General features: G+C 38.7%; 1 protein-coding gene across 1 annotated transcript; it reads right to left on the bottom strand.

Moving 5' to 3' along the window:
- Window positions 1-18143: 18143 nt before the first annotated feature.
- On the bottom strand, window positions 18144-19102 carry LOC119905552 (G2/M phase-specific E3 ubiquitin-protein ligase-like). The gene is made up of 2 exons (XM_038722706.1): window positions 18833-19102; window positions 18144-18500 (listed from the first exon to the last, which is right to left on the bottom strand). Exons 1-2 carry the CDS (start codon window positions 19059-19061, stop codon window positions 18250-18252), a joined length of 480 nt encoding a protein of 159 aa, XP_038578634.1. The 5' UTR covers window positions 19062-19102; the 3' UTR covers window positions 18144-18249.
- Between the last annotated feature and the right edge of the window lie 2188 nt (window positions 19103-21290).

The raw sequence follows: 21290 nt of genomic DNA, 5'->3' as shown, positions 1-21290 counted from the left end.
GTACTACTAGTAAGCACATTTTCGCCTTACTAGTACTACTAGTAGGTGCTTATGGAAAGCCGTTTGAGCATTTATTCGATATCCTACTAGTGCGCGGTTTTTGGCTCTTATGGAAAGCCGTTTGAGCATTTATTCGATATCCTACTAGTGCGCGGTTTTTGGCTTTTACTAGTAAGCCATTTTGCCTTACTAGTAAGCCATTTTGCCTTACTAGTACTACTAGTAAGCGCTAAAATGGTCACTAGTACTACTAGTAAGCGCAAAAATGGCCACTAGTACTACTAGTAAGCACTTTTTCGCCTTACTAGTACTACTAGTAAGCGCCAAAATGCCTACTAGTACTACTAGTAGGCGCAAAAAATGTCACTAGTACTACTAGTAAGCACACTTTTGCCTTACTAGTAGTACTAGTAGACATTTTGGTGCTTACTAGTACTACTAGTAAGCGCAAAAATGTCTACTAGTAGTACTAGTAAGGTCAAAATGTGTCTACTAGTACTACTAGTAGACATTTTATGTCTTACTAGTACTACTAGTAGACATTTTAGCACCTACTAGTAGTACTAGTAAGGCGAAAATGTGCTTACTAGTAGTACTAGTGACCATTTTTGCGCTTACTAGTAGTACTAGTAGACATTTTGGCGCTTACTAGTAGTACTAGTAAGGCAAAAATGTGCTTACTAGTAGTACTAGTGGCCATTTTTGCGCTTACTAGTAGTACTAGTGACCATTTTAGCGCTTACTAGTAGTACTAGTAGGCCATTTTGGCTTACTTATGGAAAGCCGTTTGAGCATTTATTCGATATCCTACTAGTGCGCGGTTTTTGGCCTTTACTAGTAAGCCATTTTGCCTTACTAGTAAGCCAAAATGGCCTACTAGTACTACTAGTAAGCGCTAAAATGGTCACTAGTACTACTAGTAAGCGCAAAAATGGCCACTAGTACTACTAGTAAGCACATTTTTGCCTTACTAGTACTACTAGTAAGCGCCAAAATGTCTACTAGTACTACTAGTAGGCGCAAAAATGGTCACTAGTACTACTAGTAAGCACATTTTCGCCTTACTAGTACTACTAGTAGGTGCTAAAATGTCTACTAGTAGTACTAGTAAGACATAAAATGTCTACTAGTAGTACTAGTAGACACATTTTGACCTTACTAGTACTACTAGTAGACATTTTTGCGCTTACTAGTAGTACTAGTAGACTTTTTAGCGCCTACTAGTACTACTAGTAAGCACATTTTGACCTTACTAGTACTACTAGTAGGCGCTAAAGTGTCTACTAGTAGTACTAGTAAGAGCTAAAATGGTCTACTAGTAGTACTAGTTGCACTAAATGCAAATCATGGAACCTTCCTATTGGCTGGCCAGTTTGAATTTCCTCCCGCCAAAATTTAACCCTTTAAAGCCTGATCAACTTTCAGTGTTGTTAACTGCCAGCTCTTTGCTTAATTTATATGCAGAATAAAGTGTGAAAATGCATATTTACAGGTATGTTTAATCAAAAGAAATACTGGGAGAGGGAATATCCACCCTGTGATTCAAAATAAATGCCTTTTAAATATGAATTTACTTAACAGCATTCTGAACAATGAGCAGGCCTTCAGCAGAAAAAGAAACTGTCACATTCACGTTTATCAAAGTTTATAAGACAAGATAAGACTTTATTAATCCCCCGTGGAGGAAATTTTGGTCGAAATAGCAGCACAAAGGAATATAAAAGAAGAGATGCAGTTTTATACCAGTATCAACACACTATTTACACCATAAAATCAATAATAATTATTTACAACCATTTAAAACCAGATAAATGTCTCAGATAAAAACAGGCACTAATCTGTCAGTTTGGTGCTCTGGAGCCTGATGGCTGACGGCACAAATGAGCCTCCAAAGCGCTTTGAGGCCTGGGGCTGCATGTGGCTGCAGGAGCTCCTCAGCTCAGCATAGAGAGGATGAGAGGGGTTGTCCCTCATGGTTTTCAGATTCCACAGTTGTGAATTAATTTGGAGCATTATAGCCTAAATTGTTATCATTAATTACTAGAGCGATGGTGGTCTACACTGTCATCATTTAGAGTGTTATTTTATAGTGTAAAGTTAGGATCACAGTGTTAAAACTCTACAGCTCTGAGTGTGTGTGCTCCTCTCTGTATCTAACTGCCCAGGCACATGTGTGTGTGAGCAAGTTTGTGTGCTTTGGGAGAAAAGGGAGGGAGCACAGTGAGATATCATCAAAAATACCTGCAAAGTAAAATATAGAAGCAGATTTTGTGCAAATTGTGTAACAAAATATACATCAATACAGTCCATCACAGTAAGAATGTCCATGATCAAGCAGAGTGCATGCAGACGACACAGAGGAGGAGCAGGCAGTCAGGGAAAAAACAGATTCAGGTGCAGCAGGAAAGAGAGCCAAGAGACGATGTGAAGCCAACAAACAGAGCTATAAAAGGAGGTGAAAGTCAGTCGTTACATGGTTTTCATGTGGGTTAGGGTCTCTGTTCTGGTAACAGAATGGGGCTCTATTTTGCACCGATCTCTGACACACTCCGGTGGAACTTTTGTATTCTGATTGGTGTTTGTTTTTGTTGATAATAAAAATGTTGGTAAATGTTCAAGCTTTCTTATCTGGCCCAAGTCTTGAATTTTTACACGACATTACCACCTATTATGAAATAGCAACATGGGCAAAGTCTCTCATGCTGATGTGTAAATGTTTATGCTTGAAGTTTCAACCAGCGGCCTACTCCTTCAACCAACCTGTTTTTAATGGCTCCTCATTATGATATGAAGCATCTAATGTTGTCCCAGACTCCTCTAGCTGTCTACAGAGACTAAAGGACTGACAGAAGCATGAGACAGATGTTATTTATTATTATTTAAGTGCTTTAAGTGCTAAAACATGTAATTTACCTAAACACATGATGTTAAAAACACAAAAATTTATTATATTCAGAAGTCAGTTCTCACACTACAACAGGTACGGTATTGGTGGCTAAGAGGCCTAAGCAAAGGAGAGTTTCTGGAATAATAAAATTGAAAATCAACAAAAGAAAGGAGCTGGCCTAGGATGTGCACGGCCCAGGCCAGAGGGTGATTTAAAGATCAGATTAGACCTCTGTGAGTGTGTGTGTGTGTTAAAAATATTAACAATTAAAACGAATCAATTAAACAGTAAATGTATGTGTGTGTGTTTGTGGTGTCTGAACAATAATGCTGCGATGATGTGTTGAGAAGAAATCCCCTTGACACTGTTCTTGATCATAAGAGTTTATTACATCAAGGAGTTCAGCATCAATTACAAGCTCTGCAGCAGCTTGGAGAGTGACCCAGCCCGATGGCCACTCTGTACACAGCTTATATAGGACCTGTTTAGGTATCTGTTAGACACCATAGAAGGGTCAGAGTCCGCAAAATAGAGCTCCTACCCATAGAAGAGTACAGTACAAAACAAGGGGTCAGAGGTCAAATTCCATAGGAGGGTTCACTGAACCTCTTTCCACCTGCTACAGTGCTATTTTAAACTTTTATGCGTCAAATGCAAATATATTGTACACCACAGTATATTCACATCGACCATTTTGCACAGAATGGGGCCTGTGTGTCAACACGTGAGAGAGGGGAGCCTGAAACTGCAGGATCTCTGACTGCAAGAGGATATTACTCATGTGTGAACTGATAGAGGCCAAAGAAGCCAACACAATGCCTAACAGTAATGTAACTGCCTAACATGGTACACTCAGGGACAATATAACGTTAATTCAGCAGTTTTTGCACCAACATTTCATTTGTGGTTATTGTGAGTTTGCAGATTTGTTTTGTGATTACGAGACAATAGTTCTGAATGGCCTGAATAATAATAATGTAGCCTAATTTAACTTTAAATCTAATTCAGTTTAATCAAACATAAAGTTTATATCACTGCAAGCTGCTAAAATATCTCTCTGAAGCTGTTAATGAATGCTACAGAGTAGTTTTCCTCATTGCAATTCAGAGCTGGTCCTTTAAGGCTCTGCAGCACACAGTTTGAATATTGACCAATCAAAGTCCTTGTCCCGCCTGCTTCATTTGCATGCAGTCTACTAGTAGTACTAGTACTACTAGTAAGCGCTAAAAAGTCTACTAGTACTACTAGTAAGCGCAAAAATGTCTACTAGTACTACTAGTAGACGTTTTTCGACCTTACTAGTAGTACTAGTAGACTTTTTGGCGCCTACTAGTAGTACTAGTAAGCGCAAAAATGGCCACTAGTAGTACTAGTAGACGTTTTTTGACCTTACTAGTACTACTAGTAGGCGCTAAAAAGTCTACTAGTACTACTAGTAAGCGCAAAAAAGGCCACTAGTACTACTAGTAAGCACATTTTGACCTTACTAGTAGTACTAGTAGGCGCTAAAATGTCTACTAGTAGTACTAGTAAGCGCCAAAATGGCCACTAGTACTACTAGTAAGCACATTTTTGCCTTACTAGTAGTACTAGTAGGCGCCAAAATGGCTTTTACTAGTAAGCCATTTTGCCTTACTAGTAAGCCAAAATGGCGTACTAGTACTACTAGTAAGCGCTATGGCGCCTACTAGTAGTACTAGTATGGTCAAAAACACCTCTACTAGTAGTACTAGTACGCAATTTTGGCTTACTAGTAAGGCAAAATGGCTTACTAGTAAAAGCCATTTTGGCGCCTACTAGTACTACTAGTAACGTCAAAATGTGTCTACTAGTACTACTAGTGGCCATTTTTGCGCTTACTAGTACTACTAGTAGACTTTTTAGCGCCTACTAGTACTACTAGTAAGGTCAAAATGTGTCTACTAGTAGTACTAGTAGACGTTTTGGCTCTTACTAGTACTACTAGTAGACATTTTTGCGCCTACTAGTAGTACTAGTAAGGTCAAAAAACGTCTACTAGTAGTACTAGTAAAGATTTTTACACTATATTTAAAGGCAAAATGAATGAAAATGTGCTTACTAGTAGTACTAGTAGACATTTTAGGTCTTACTAGTACTACTAGTAAGCGCCAAAATGTCTACTAGTACTACTAGTAAGGCAAAAATGTGCTTACTAGTAGTACTAGTGACAATTTTTGCGTCTACTAGTAGTACTAGTAGGCATTTTGGTGCTTACTAGTAGTACTAGTAAGGCGAAAAAGTGCTTACTAGTAGTACTAGTGGCCATTTTTGCGCTTACTAGTAGTACTAGTGACCATTTTAGCGCTTACTAGTAGTACTAGTAAGGCAAAATGGCTTACTAGTAAGGCAAAATGGCTTACTAGTAAAGGCCAAAAACCGCGTATGGAAAGCCGTTTGAGCATTTATTCGATATCCTACTAGTGCGCGGTTTTTGGCCTTTACTAGTAAGCCATTTTGCCTTACTAGTAAGCCAAAATGGCCTACTAGTACTACTAGTAAGCGCTAAAATGGTCACTAGTACTACTAGTAAGCGCAAAAATGGCCACTAGTACTACTAGTAAGCACATTTTTGCCTTACTAGTACTACTAGTAAGCGCCAAAATGTCTACTAGTACTACTAGTAGGCGCAAAAATGGTCACTAGTACTACTAGTAAGCACATTTTCGCCTTACTAGTACTACTAGTAGGTGCTAAAATGTCTACTAGTAGTACTAGTAAGACATAAAATGTCTACTAGTAGTACTAGTAGACACATTTTGACCTTACTAGTACTACTAGTAGACATTTTTGCGCTTACTAGTAGTACTAGTAGACTTTTTAGCGCCTACTAGTACTACTAGTAAGCACATTTTGACCTTACTAGTACTACTAGTAGGCGCTAAAGTGTCTACTAGTAGTACTAGTAAGAGCTTATGGAAAGCCGTTTGAGCATTTATTCGATATCCTACTAGTGCGCGGTTTTTGGCTTTTACTAGTAAGCCATTTTGCCTTACTAGTAAGCCAAAATGGCCTACTAGTACTACTAGTAAGCGCTAAAATGGTCACTAGTACTACTAGTAAGCGCAAAAATGGCTACTAGTACTACTAGTAAGCACTTTTTCGCCTTACTAGTACTACTAGTAAGCACCAAAATGCCTACTAGTACTACTAGTAGACGCAAAAATTGTCACTAGTACTACTAGTAAGCACATTTTTGCCTTACTAGTAGTACTAGTAGACATTTTGGCGCTTACTAGTAGTACTAGTAAGACCTAAAATGTCTACTAGTACTACTAGTAAGCACATTTTCATTCATTTTGCCTTTAAATATAGTGTAAAAATCTTTACTAGTACTACTAGTAGACGTTTTTTGACCTTACTAGTACTACTAGTAGGCGCTAAAATGTCTACTAGTAGTACTAGTAAGAGCCAAACGTCTACTAGTACTACTAGTAGACACATTTTGACCTTACTAGTAGTACTAGTAGGCGCTAAAAAGTCTACTAGTAGTACTAGTAAGCGTAAAAATGGCCACTAGTAGTACTAGTAGACACATTTTGACGTTACTAGTAGTACTAGTAGGCGCCAAAATGGCTTTTACTAGTAAGCCATTTTGCCTTACTAGTAAGCCAAAATTGCGTACTAGTACTACTAGTAGAGGTGTTTTTGACCATACTAGTACTACTAGTAGGCGCCATAGCGCTTACTAGTAGTACTAGTACGCCATTTTGGCTTACTAGTAAGGCAAAATGGCTTACTAGTAAAAGCCATTTTGGCGCCTACTAGTACTACTAGTAACGTCAAAATGTGTCTACTAGTACTACTAGTGGCCATTTTAGCTCTTACTAGTACTACTAGTAGACTTTTTAGCGCCTACTAGTACTACTAGTAAGGTCAAAATGTGTCTACTAGTAGTACTAGTAGACGTTTTGGCTCTTACTAGTACTACTAGTAGACATTTTTGCGCCTACTAGTAGTACTAGTAAGGTCAAAAAATGTCTACTAGTAGTACTAGTAAAGATTTTTACACTATATTTAAAGGCAAAATGAATGAAAATGTGCTTACTAGTATTACTAGTATACATTTTAGGTCTTACTAGTACTACTAGTAAGCACCAAAATGTCTACTAGTACTACTAGTAAGGCAAAAGTGTGCTTACTAGTAGTACTAGTGACATTTTTTGCGCCTACTAGTAGTACTAGTAGGCATTTTGGCGCTTACTAGTAGTACTAGTAAGGCGAAAAAGTGCTTACTAGTAGTACTAGTGGCCATTTTTGCGCTTACTAGTAGTACTAGTGACCATTTTAGCGCTTACTAGTAGTACTAGTAAGGCAAAATGGCTTACTAGTAAGGCAAAATGGCTTACTAGTAAAGGCCAAAAAACGCGCACTAGTAGGATATCGAATAAATGCTCAAACGGCTTTCCATAAGAGCTAAAATGGTCTACTAGTAGTACTAGTTGCACTAAATGCAAATCATGGAACCTTCCTATTGGCTGGCCAGTTTGAATTTCCTCCCGCCAAAATTTAACCCTTTAAAGCCTGATCAACTTTCAGTGTTGTTAACTGCCAGCTCTTTGCTTAATTTATATGCAGAATAAAGTGTGAAAATGCATATTTACAGGTATGTTTAATCAAAAGAAATACTGGGAGAGGGAATATCCACCCTGTGATTCAAAATAAATGCCTTTTAAATATGAATTTACTTAACAGCATTCTGAACAATGAGCAGGCCTTCAGCAGAAAAAGAAACTGTCACATTCACGTTTATCAAAGTTTATAAGACAAGATAAGACTTTATTAATCCCCCGTGGAGGAAATTTTGGTCGAAATAGCAGCACAAAGGAATATAAAAGAAGAGATGCAGTTTTATACCAGTATCAACACACTATTTACACCATAAAATCAATAATAATTATTTACAACCATTTAAAACCAGATAAATGTCTCAGATAAAAACAGGCACTAATCTGTCAGTTTGGTGCTCTGGAGCCTGATGGCTGACGGCACAAATGAGCCTCCAAAGCGCTTTGAGGCCTGGGGCTGCATGTGGCTGCAGGAGCTCCTCAGCTCAGCATAGAGAGGATGAGAGGGGTTGTCCCTCATGGTTTTCAGATTCCACAGTTGTGAATTAATTTGGAGCATTATAGCCTAAATTGTTATCATTAATTACTAGAGCGATGGTGGTCTACACTGTCATCATTTAGAGTGTTATTTTATAGTGTAAAGTTAGGATCACAGTGTTAAAACTCTACAGCTCTGAGTGTGTGTGCTCCTCTCTGTATCTAACTGCCCAGGCACATGTGTGTGTGAGCAAGTTTGTGTGCTTTGGGAGAAAAGGGAGGGAGCACAGTGAGATATCATCAAAAATACCTGCAAAGTAAAATATAGAAGCAGATTTTGTGCAAATTGTGTAACAAAATATACATCAATACAGTCCATCACAGTAAGAATGTCCATGATCAAGCAGAGTGCATGCAGACGACACAGAGGAGGAGCAGGCAGTCAGGGAAAAAACAGATTCAGGTGCAGCAGGAAAGAGAGCCAAGAGACGATGTGAAGCCAACAAACAGAGCTATAAAAGGAGGTGAAAGTCAGTCGTTACATGGTTTTCATGTGGGTTAGGGTCTCTGTTCTGGTAACAGAATGGGGCTCTATTTTGCACCGATCTCTGACACACTCCGGTGGAACTTTTGTATTCTGATTGGTGTTTGTTTTTGTTGATAATAAAAATGTTGGTAAATGTTCAAGCTTTCTTATCTGGCCCAAGTCTTGAATTTTTACACGACATTACCACCTATTATGAAATAGCAACATGGGCAAAGTCTCTCATGCTGATGTGTAAATGTTTATGCTTGAAGTTTCAACCAGCGGCCTACTCCTTCAACCAACCTGTTTTTAATGGCTCCTCATTATGATATGAAGCATCTAATGTTGTCCCAGACTCCTCTAGCTGTCTACAGAGACTAAAGGACTGACAGAAGCATGAGACAGATGTTATTTATTATTATTTAAGTGCTTTAAGTGCTAAAACATGTAATTTACCTAAACACATGATGTTAAAAACACAAAAATTTATTATATTCAGAAGTCAGTTCTCACACTACAACAGGTACGGTATTGGTGGCTAAGAGGCCTAAGCAAAGGAGAGTTTCTGGAATAATAAAATTGAAAATCAACAAAAGAAAGGAGCTGGCCTAGGATGTGCACGGCCCAGGCCAGAGGGTGATTTAAAGATCAGATTAGACCTCTGTGAGTGTGTGTGTGTTAAAAATATTAACAATTAAAACGAATCAATTAAACAGTAAATGTATGTGTGTGTGTGTGTGGTGTCTGAACAATAATGCTGCGATGATGTGTTGAGAAGAAATCCCCTTGACACTGTTCTTGATCATAAGAGTTTATTACATCAAGGAGTTCAGCATCAATTACAAGCTCTGCAGCAGCTTGGAGAGTGACCCAGCCCGATGGCCACTCTGTACACAGCTTATATAGGACCTGTTTAGGTATCTGTTAGACACCATAGAAGGGTCAGAGTCCGCAAAATAGAGCTCCTACCCATAGAAGAGTACAGTACAAAACAAGGGGTCAGAGGTCAAATTCCATAGGAGGGTTCACTGAACCTCTTTCCACCTGCTACAGTGCTATTTTAAACTTTTATGCGTCAAATGCAAATATATTGTACACCACAGTATATTCACATCGACCATTTTGCACAGAATGGGGCCTGTGTGTCAACACGTGAGAGAGGGGAGCCTGAAACTGCAGGATCTCTGACTGCAAGAGGATATTACTCATGTGTGAACTGATAGAGGCCAAAGAAGCCAACACAATGCCTAACAGTAATGTAACTGCCTAACATGGTACACTCAGGGACAATATAACGTTAATTCAGCAGTTTTTGCACCAACATTTCATTTGTGGTTATTGTGAGTTTGCAGATTTGTTTTGTGATTACGAGACAATAGTTCTGAATGGCCTGAATAATAATAATGTAGCCTAATTTAACTTTAAATCTAATTCAGTTTAATCAAACATAAAGTTTATATCACTGCAAGCTGCTAAAATATCTCTCTGAAGCTGTTAATGAATGCTACAGAGTAGTTTTCCTCATTGCAATTCAGAGCTGGTCCTTTAAGGCTCTGCAGCACACAGTTTGAATATTGACCAATCAAAGTCCTTGTCCCGCCTGCTTCATTTGCATGCAGTCTACTAGTAGTACTAGTACTACTAGTAAGCGCTAAAAAGTCTACTAGTACTACTAGTAAGCGCAAAAATGTCTACTAGTACTACTAGTAGACGTTTTTCGACCTTACTAGTAGTACTAGTAGACTTTTTGGCGCCTACTAGTAGTACTAGTAAGCGCAAAAATGGCCACTAGTAGTACTAGTAGACGTTTTTTGACCTTACTAGTACTACTAGTAGGCGCTAAAAAGTCTACTAGTACTACTAGTAAGCGCAAAAAAGGCCACTAGTACTACTAGTAAGCACATTTTGACCTTACTAGTAGTACTAGTAGGCGCTAAAATGTCTACTAGTAGTACTAGTAAGCGCCAAAATGGCCACTAGTACTACTAGTAAGCACATTTTTGCCTTACTAGTAGTACTAGTAGGCGCCAAAATGGCTTTTACTAGTAAGCCATTTTGCCTTACTAGTAAGCCAAAATGGCGTACTAGTACTACTAGTAAGCGCTATGGCGCCTACTAGTAGTACTAGTATGGTCAAAAACACCTCTACTAGTAGTACTAGTACGCAATTTTGGCTTACTAGTAAGGCAAAATGGCTTACTAGTAAAAGCCATTTTGGCGCCTACTAGTACTACTAGTAACGTCAAAATGTGTCTACTAGTACTACTAGTGGCCATTTTTGCGCTTACTAGTACTACTAGTAGACTTTTTAGCGCCTACTAGTACTACTAGTAAGGTCAAAATGTGTCTACTAGTAGTACTAGTAGACGTTTTGGCTCTTACTAGTACTACTAGTAGACATTTTTGCGCCTACTAGTAGTACTAGTAAGGTCAAAAACGTCTACTAGTAGTACTAGTAAAGATTTTTACACTATATTTAAAGGCAAAATGAATGAAAATGTGCTTACTAGTAGTACTAGTAGACATTTTAGGTCTTACTAGTACTACTAGTAAGCGCCAAAATGTCTACTAGTACTACTAGTAAGGCAAAAATGTGCTTACTAGTAGTACTAGTGACAATTTTTGCGTCTACTAGTAGTACTAGTAGGCATTTTGGTGCTTACTAGTAGTACTAGTAAGGCGAAAAAGTGCTTACTAGTAGTACTAGTGGCCATTTTTGCGCTTACTAGTAGTACTAGTGACCATTTTAGCGCTTACTAGTAGTACTAGTAAGGCAAAATGGCTTACTAGTAAGGCAAAATGGCTTACTAGTAAAGGCCTATGGAAAGCCGTTTGAGCATTTATTCGATATCCTACTAGTGCGCGGTTTTTGGCCTTTACTAGTAAGCCATTTTGCCTTACTAGTAAGCCAAAATGGCCTACTAGTACTACTAGTAAGCGCAAAAAAGGCCACTAGTACTACTAGTAAGCACATTTTGACCTTACTAGTAGTACTAGTAGGCGCTAAAATGTCTACTAGTAGTACTAGTAAGCGCCAAAATGGCCACTAGTACTACTAGTAAGCACATTTTTGCCTTACTAGTAGTACTAGTAGGCGCCAAAATGGCTTTTACTAGTAAGCCATTTTGCCTTACTAGTAAGCCAAAATGGCGTACTAGTACTACTAGTAAGCGCTATGGCGCCTACTAGTAGTACTAGTATGGTCAAAAACACCTCTACTAGTAGTACTAGTACGCAATTTTGGCTTACTAGTAAGGCAAAATGGCTTACTAGTAAAAGCCTATGGAAAGCCGTTTGAGCATTTATTCGATATCCTACTAGTGCGCGGTTTTTGGCTTTTACTAGTAAGCCATTTTGCCTTACTAGTAAGCCAAAATGGCCTACTAGTACTACTAGTAAGCGCTAAAATGGTCACTAGTACTACTAGTAGGCGCAAAAATGGCCACTAGTACTACTAGTAAGCACATTTTTGCCTTACTAGTACTACTAGTAAGCGCCAAAATGTCTACTAGTACTACTAGTAGGCGCAAAAATGGTCACTAGTACTACTAGTAAGCACATTTTCGCCTTACTAGTACTACTAGTAGGTGCTAAAATGTCTACTAGTAGTACTAGTAAGACATAAAATGTCTACTAGTAGTACTAGTAGACACATTTTGACCTTACTAGTAGTACTAGTAGACATTTTTGCGCTTACTAGTAGTACTAGTAAGAGCCAAAACGTCTACTAGTACTACTAGTAGACACATTTTGACCTTACTAGTAGTACTAGTAGGCGCTAAAGTGTCTACTAGTAGTACTAGTAAGACCTAAAATGGTCTACTAGTAGTACTAGTAAGCACTAAATGCAAATCATGGAACCTTCCTATTGGCTGGCCAGTTTGAATTTTCTGCCGCCAAAATTTAACCCTTTAAAGCCTGATCAACTTTCAGTGTTGTTAACTGCCAGCTCTTTGCTTAATATATATGCAGAATAAAGTGTGAAAATGCATATTTACATCAATGTTTTATCAAAAGAAATACTGGGAGAGGGAATATCCACTCTGTGATTCAAAATAAAAGCCTTTTAAATATGAATTTACTTAACAGCATTCTGAACAATGAGCAGGCCTTCAGCAGAAAAATAAACTGCCACATTCACGTTTATCAAAGTTTATAAGACCAGATAAGACTTTATTAATCCCCGTGGAGGAAATTTAGGTTGAAATAGCAGCACAAAGGAATATAAAAGAAGAGATGCAGTTTTATACAAGTATCAACACACGATTTACACTATAAAATCAATAATAATTATTTACAACCATTTAAAACCAGATAAATGTCTCAGATAAAAACAGGCACTAATCTGTCAGTTTGGTGGTGTGGAGCCTGATGGCTGACAGCACAAATGAGCCTCCAAAGCGCTTTGAGGCCTGGGGCTGCATATGGCTGCATGTGGCTGCAGGAGCTCCTCAGCTCAGGATGAGAGGGGTTGTCCCTCATGGTTTTCAGCTTCCACCTATTATGAAATAGCAACATGGGCAAAGTCTCTCATGCTGATGTGTATATGTTTATGCTTGAAGTTTCAACCAGCAGCCTACTGCTTCAACCAACCTGTTTTTAATGGCTCCTCATTATGATATGAAGCATCTAATGTTGTCCCAGACTCCTCTAGCTGTCTACAGAGACTAAAGGACTGACAGAAGCATGAGACAGATTTTATTTATTGTTAATTAGGTGCTTTAAGTGCTAAAACATGTAATTTACCTAAACACATGATGTTAAAAACACAAAAATTTATTATTTTCAGAAGTCAGTTCTCACACTACTACAGGTACGTTATTGGTGGTTTGGAGGCCTAAGCAGAGGAGAGTTTTTGGAATATTGAAATTGCTAACAACAAAAGAAAAGCGCTGGCCTAGGATGTGCACTGCCCAGGCCAGAGGGTGATTTAAAGATCAGATTAGACCTCTGTGAGTGTGTGTGTGTGTTAAAAATATTAACAATTAAAACGAATCAATTAAACAGTAAATGTATGTGTGTGTATTGTGGTGTCTGAACAATAATGCTGCGATGATGTGTTGAGAAGAAATCCCCTTGACACTGTTCTTGATCATAAGAGTTTATTACATCAAGGAGTTCAGCATCAATTACAAGCTCTGCAGCAGCTTGGAGAGTGACCCAGCCCGATGGCCACTCTGTACACAGCTTATATAGGACCTGTTTAGGTATCTGTTAGACACCATAGAAGGGTCAGAGTCCGCAAAATAGAGCTCCTACCCATAGAAGGGTACAGTACAAAACAAGGGGTCAGAGGTCAAATTCCATAGGAGGGTTCACTGAACCTCTTTCCACCTGCTACAGTGCTATTTTAAACTTTTATGCGTCAAATGCACATATATTGTACACCACAGTATATTCACATCGACCATTTTGCACAGAATGGGGCCTGTGTTTCAACACGTGAGAGAGGGGAGACTGAAACTGCAGGATCTCTGACTGCAAGAGGATATTACTCATGTGTGAACTGATAGAGGCCTAAGAAGCCAACACAATGCCTAACAGTAATGTAACTGCCTAACATGGTACACTCAGGGACAATATAACGTTAATTCAGCAGTTTTTGCACCAACATTTCATTTGTGGTAATTGTGAGTTTGCAGATTTGTTTTGTGATTACGAGACAATAGTTCTGAATGGCCTGAATAATAATAATGTAGCCTAATTTAACTTTAAATCTAATTCAGTTAAATCAAACATAAAGTTTATATCACTGCAAGCTGCTAAAATATCTCTCTGAAGCTGTTAATGAATGCTGCAGAGTAGTTTTCCTCATTGCAGTTCAGAGCTGGTCCTTTAAGGCTCTGCAGCACACAGTTTGAAAATTGACCAATCAAAGTCCTTGTCCCGCCTGCTTCATTTGCATGCAGTCTACTAGTAGTACTAGTAGTACTAGTAGGCGCTAAAAAGTCTACTAGTACTACTAGTAAGCGCAAAAATGTCTACTAGTACTACTAGTAGATGTCTTTCGACCTTACTAGTAGTACTAGTAGGAATTTTGGCGCCTACTAGTAGTACTAGTAAGACCAAAAATGTCTACTAGTAGTACTAGTTGACGTTTTTTGACCTTACTAGTACTACTAGTAGGCGCTAAAAAGTCTACTAGTACTACTAGTAAGCGCAAAAAAGGCCACTAGTACTACTAGTAAGCACATTTTGACCTTACTAGTAGTACTAGTAGGCGCTAAAATGTCTACTAGTACTACTAGTAAGCGCAAAAAAGGCCACTAGTACTACTAGTAAGCACATTTTTGCCTTACTAGTAGTACTAGTAGGCGCCAAAATGGCTTTTACTAGTAAGCCATTTTGCCTTACTAGTAAGCCAAAATGGCGTACTAGTACTACTAGTAAGCGCTATGGCGCCTACTAGTAGTACTAGTACGGTCAAAAACACCTCTACTAGTAGTACTAGTGCGCAATTTTGGCTTACTAGTAAGGCAAAATGGCTTACTAGTAAAAGCCATTTTGGCGCCTACTAGTACTACTAGTAACGTCAAAATGTGTCTACTAGTACTACTAGTGGCCATTTTTGCGCTTACTAGTACTACTAGTAGACTTTTTAGCGCCTACTAGTACTACTAGTAAGGTCAAAATGTGTCTACTAGTAGTACTAGTAGACGTTTTGGCTCTTACTAGTACTACTAGTAGACATTTTTGCGCCTACTAGTAGTACTAGTAAGGTCAAAAAACGTCTACTAGTAGTACTAGTAAAGATTTTTACACTATATTTAAAGGCAAAATGAATGAAAATGTGCTTACTAGTATTACTAGTAGACATTTTAGGTCTTACTAGTACTACTAGTAAGCGCCAAAATGTCTACTAGTACTACTAGTAAGGCAAAAATGTGCTTACTAGTAGTACTAGTGACCATTTTTGCCCCTACTAGTAGTACTAGTAGACATTTTGGCGCTTACTAGTAGTACTAGTAAGGCAAAAATGTGCTTACTAGTAGTACTAGTGGCCATTTTTGCGCTTACTAGTAGTACTAGTGACCATTTTAGCGCTTACTAGTAGTACTAGTAAGGCAAAATGGCTTACTAGTAAGGCAAAATGGCTTACTAGTAAAAGCCAAAAACCGCGCACTAGTAGGATATCGAATAAATGCTCAAACGGCTTTCCATAAAAGCCATTTTGGCGCCTACTAGTACTACTAGTAACGTCAAAATGTGTCTACTAGTACTACTAGTGGCCATTTTTGCGCTTACTAGTACTACTAGTAGACTTTTTAGCGCCTACTAGTACTACTAGTAAGGTCAAAATGTGTCTACTAGTAGTACTAGTAGACGTTTTGGCTCTTACTAGTACTACTAGTAGACATTTTTGCGCCTACTAGTAGTACTAGTAAGGTCAAAAACGTCTACTAGTAGTACTAGTAAAGATTTTACACTATATTTAAAGGCAAAATGAATGAAAATGTGCTTACTAGTAGTACTAGTAGACATTTTAGGTCTTACTAGTACTACTAGTAAGCGCCAAAATGTCTACTAGTACTACTAGTAAGGCAAAAATGTGCTTACTAGTAGTACTAGTGACAATTTTTGCGTCTACTAGTAGTACTAGTAGGCATTTTGGTGCTTACTAGTAGTACTAGTAAGGCGAAAAAGTGCTTACTAGTAGTACTAGTGGCCATTTTTGCGCTTACTAGTAGTACTAGTGACCATTTTAGCGCTTACTAGTAGTACTAGTAAGGCAAAATGGCTTACTAGTAAGGCAAAATGGCTTACTAGTAAAGGCCAAAAACCGCGCACTAGTAGGATATCGAATAAATGCTCAAACGGCTTTCCATAACCGCGCACTAGTAGGATATCGAATAAATGCTCAAACGGCTTTCCATACAAACGGCTTTCCATAGGCTCTTACTAGTAAGCCATTTTGCCTTACTAGTAAGCCAAAATGGCCTACTAGTACTACTAGTAAGCGCTAAAATGGTCACTAGTACTACTAGTAAGCGCAAAAATGGCCACTAGTACTACTAGTAAGCACATTTTTGCCTTACTAGTACTACTAGTAAGCGCAAAAATGTCTACTAGTACTACTAGTAGGCGCAAAAATGTCTACTAGTAGTACTAGTAAGACATAAAATATCTACTAGTACTACTAGTAGACACATTTTCACCTTACTAGTACTACTAGTAAGCGCCAAAACGTCTACTAGTACTACTAGTAGGCGCAAAAATGGTCACTAGTACTACTAGTAAGCACATTTTCGCCTTACTAGTACTACTAGTAGACATTTTTGCGCTTACTAGTAGTACTAGTAAGCCCTAAAATGTCTACTAGTACTACTAGTAGACACATTTTGACCTTACTAGTACTACTAGTAGGCGCTAAAGTGTCTACTAGTAGTACTAGTAAGAGCCAAAATGGTCTACTAGTAGTACTAGTTGCACTAAATGCAAATCATGGAACCTTCCTATTGGCTGGCCAGTTTGAATTTCCTGCCGCCAAAATTTAACCCTTTAAAGCCTGATCAACTTTCAGTGTTGTTAACTGCCAGCTCTTTGCTTAATATATATGCAGAATAAAGTGTGAAAATGCATATTTACATGAATGTTTTATCAAAAGAAATACTGGGAGAGGGAATATCCACTCTGTGATTCGAAATAAATGCCTTTTAAAGATGTAATTATTTATTTACATTCACATACAGTTGAACAATGAGCAGGCCTTCAGCAGAAAAATAAACTACCAGGTTCACTTTTATCAAAGTTTATTATGAAATAGCAACATTGGCACAGTCTTTCATGTTGATGTTTATATAACCATAAGTAATGTGTATGGATCTGTTTTTAATGGCTCATTGTTATGATTTACAGCATATAATGTTGACCCAGACTCCTCTAGCTGTCTACTGAATGACTAACACACCCATGAGACACTAGCTCTACCAATATAAGGTCCTGAAGGAATATTATAACATTGCATGTCATGGTGACCTCAGTTGCATCCAAAACAACCACAACAAATGTGTGTAAAATGTTTCTGCTTACACATATATGTTTAATACTGCTAAAACAGGCTGGGGTCAATCTGACCCCAAAGAACACCGATGGGTACAAAATGTGTAGAGGACATTAAAAACATATCATCATGTTCATTTTGTGTTTACCCAGTTGTACAGATTATACCCCCCCTTAAATATGAAGCAACAAAAATTATGACAGAATTTGACACATTGAATGGTGTCAAATTGCAATCTGCAAACAGGGTTTCTCTGTGACCCTAACCTGTTCACTTACAGGTTTTCTTCAACAGACCCTGAGTTTCTCTCTTACAGAGCCAGACATGCTGTTTCATTGCGTCATTCAGTCCCTATCAAAGCTCACCCAAAGACTATCTAAAGTTTTTCTGTGAGCAGCAGTTTTTGACCCCGCGTTCAAATAGAGATTCAGAGATTATTTTATTTTTAATAGATATATATATATATATTTTTAAACTCACACACACGCTTACCGTTTTCTTTATTTATTTAAATTATATATATATATATATATATATATATATTTATTTATTTTTTTAACAGACACACACACACACACACACAGGCTGTTTTGTTTATTTTATTTGTAATATATTTTTTTTAACAAACACACACACAAACGCTTACTGTTTTATTTATTTATTTAATTAAAAGGTTTTATATTTTCTTTAACACAAACACACATCCGCTTTCATTACTTTACACTTTAATTACTACTGCTAACTGCCTGGGAGCGTCTGCTTATCAAAGCTTCTACACCTTTCCAAATCCCAAAGAGCCTCTTGTGGCCAGTAAAAGCATCTCGTGCAGTTCCTCCTCTTGACTGACGCCTCTCGGCAGGTACAGGCACATCGTGCAGGTAGATGCGTAGGGCAAACGGCGCAGGCCTGCCTCCTGTTCATAGAAGTCGATGGAGGGCTTCCTGGGAAAGCCCAGGGGAGGAACCTCGTCTGCTCCAGTGGTGAAAATCAGAAGGTCTTCGAATTTGAGGTCAGTCACTTTGTCTATCAGAAGAAAACGTAAGCATCTAAGTGACATTTTCATTTTTAAAATGTCAAACTTTACAAGATCAGAACTGTATTTCCTTTAATCACTAATGTAGAGAATATAAACCAGACTGGCTTCTGAGTACACTTCTGAGACACAAGGTACTTTTGATCACGTCTAAATGTGTACCTTGTTGTAATGGCTTTGGTACATTGGCGTAAGATCATTTTCCTAAATTGGTAAAACACTTTGTATTTTCTTTCTGTCACAGTACATTCATGGATGTTTGTGTAGTGTCTAAGGTTTATTAAGTAGGGCTCTAACATTTTCATAAAGGAATAAAACGTACCTTCAATCATGTTAAGCACCATCTCCCAGCAGTAGATGGTGTCCTCCTCTGCCTCGCGATGGTTGCTGCCTCTCCTGCTGTAGTTGTAACTGAAGAGGGCCTTGAAGGCTGCCTTTGACATGGGCTCCTGCATGTTGGTGAACAAAGGCAGGAAGGCAATCCAGTTCTTCCTCACCAGGTCCCACAGCTTCCCGAATGCATTCATTCCGTCTGTGAACTGGAGGATCATCTTGGCTGTTCTGTAAAGCGACAGAGATAAAACATGTACATCACCGTGCACAAGTTTGGAATCACACCACAAATTGTGGGAAAGACTGATCAACCGCATCAAAATGATAATGACACTGTTTCTTAATTATATGTTTACAATGGCTCTCCAGTTTCAGCGGCCAACCCAGGACAGAAAGAGAAGAGAGAACCCAGGAGCACACCTGCACAAGAGGTCCAGTACATCTGTCTGCTGTTTGACAAACAAGACATAAATGTCCAACTGATCCTCAGCTCACAGCTTCTCTTTCTGTCCTGGTAATTTGCAACATCAACATCATTTTTTTGGATTTCTTTGATGCTATACTGGGGAATAAATGTATCAAACTCTGACCCAAACCAAAAAGTAAGTGCAGAAACATACATTTTTTTTATATTGACAGTGTTTTGTAGTAGTTACAACTGTAAAGCTTATATGTGTTTACCTGAGAAAGATGTAGTGCTTCACTACATACGCGTAGACTTTTGGTATGTCTTCAACTGTGGCCCTAAATACGCTTGGGACGCCGCACTCTGCAATCCAGTCCCCCAGGTCTTGCTGGAGCTGAGTCAGGTCCCCTGCAGTCTTGCACTGTAGGATCTTGGACAGAAATCTGAGTGACAATAATGTAGCAGGAGTCCCAGCTTGAGCAAGTGTTTGTCCTGCTAGACATTAAATGTTCTTTTGTCAACAGCGACCCAAAGTAAAACAAATGTTTGTTTAAAATCCAAATAAATATTCACATGATAATTACAAAGTACCCTGTTGACTTTGCTTTGCACATCTGGGTCAGGCAGCACACGCCAGTCAAACTGCTCCAGCGGAGGCTCCTGTCCGCACATCAGCTGGAAGAGGCTGGGGTCCAGGGCTCTGATACACGGACCTCCGTGGGCAATCGACCAAGCGATGAGGTTGCCACCTCTGAAATATTTACGCTGGTCTAGTGCTGCTTGGTCGTAACTAAGAAAGAGCTGGCCGGCCTTTCCCTCAAAAATGCCCAGGGAGGTCTGTACCTCTATCATCAAGAGTCTAGAGTAAATGGACAGAAAAGAGAAATACAGCGACGTGTATTACTGTGCAGCTCCCCATGCAAACTTTTGTTCTAAAACACTGGAGAAATTTAGTTTAGGTATTCTGACCTGAAAAACTCTCGCTGCGGTCCCCCCATATCATCTGCGTCTTCTCCTACAAACTCAATAAGTGGTGAGTGGGTCCAACAGAAAGCGTTTCTGGAGATGGCTTTGACGGCACTCTCCAGAAGCTTTCTCCTCCTGACACAAATGGTGGATACCAGGCCGTGAGAAAGGTGATCCTCTTGAAAAGTCCTCAAAATGATGGCAAGATCCACATCTTCCTAAAATACATCAAACGTATAAAGTACATCAGAAATGACTGGCAAAAAAGGTTGGTCTGGTCTTTGAATGTCCTTTTTAAATAGTGGCAATATCTCATTCTTTTATTATAGTGTATGTGTAATGTATTGTGTCCTTAAAAATTACATATAAACAGAAACTATTCTCCCAGTTGAATGCAGTGTAAAAAAAATGAACTTACCGACGGAGGACTGTCACTTTCAAATGGAACTGCAATAATGTCGTCCTCCTCCGCTTCCTCAGGGTCCGCAATAACAAGGTCATTGACAGGAGTCCTAAAAGATCAGATTTGTTTTGTCAGCGTCAGTTTTACATAGTCAGGCCTTAAAAAATACATTTTTCACTTTTTGTGTCTTTGCAGACTACTGGTCTTGGTAATCTACATGCGTATTCTGGTATTCTCTGTCAAATTTAAAGATGAGTATTGAGACTGTGAATGCAGTGTCACACACGGTTCCTGTTTGTAAACCTATGACAGACCTGTTGAGTGGTTCCATACGGGCCCTTCTGTAAAAGACCTAGAAGGTACAAATTTTGCATGAAATGAAAATGTCTCAAAATATCAATATTTGCAAAACATCCTAAATGCGACTTATCACAGAACTAAGACTTACCTCTGGGGTGCCAGCGTTCACCCACTGTGCAGGATCCAAACTTGCCTCCTGTTGGTTGACAAGAATGACCATTTACATATTTCACTGAGGTTAGCTTTGAAAACTAAAAGGATGACTTTTTAACTAGGATTACTCTTTACTTTGGTGTGAATTATCAAAAGTACATACAAATGTATTATTGCTTTACAATAACTTACGAGTGATGGGTTCATGTCTGTCCTCGG

This window comes from Micropterus salmoides, unplaced genomic scaffold (assembly GCF_014851395.1).
Source record: "Micropterus salmoides isolate LMB-PRFRI ecotype aquatic unplaced genomic scaffold, ASM1485139v1 Ms_hic_scaffold_1, whole genome shotgun sequence".
Lineage (NCBI taxonomy): Eukaryota > Metazoa > Chordata > Actinopteri > Centrarchiformes > Centrarchidae > Micropterus > Micropterus salmoides.
The sequence above is the reverse complement of the archived record's forward strand: the minus strand, read 5'-3'. Positions and strand labels throughout refer to the sequence as shown.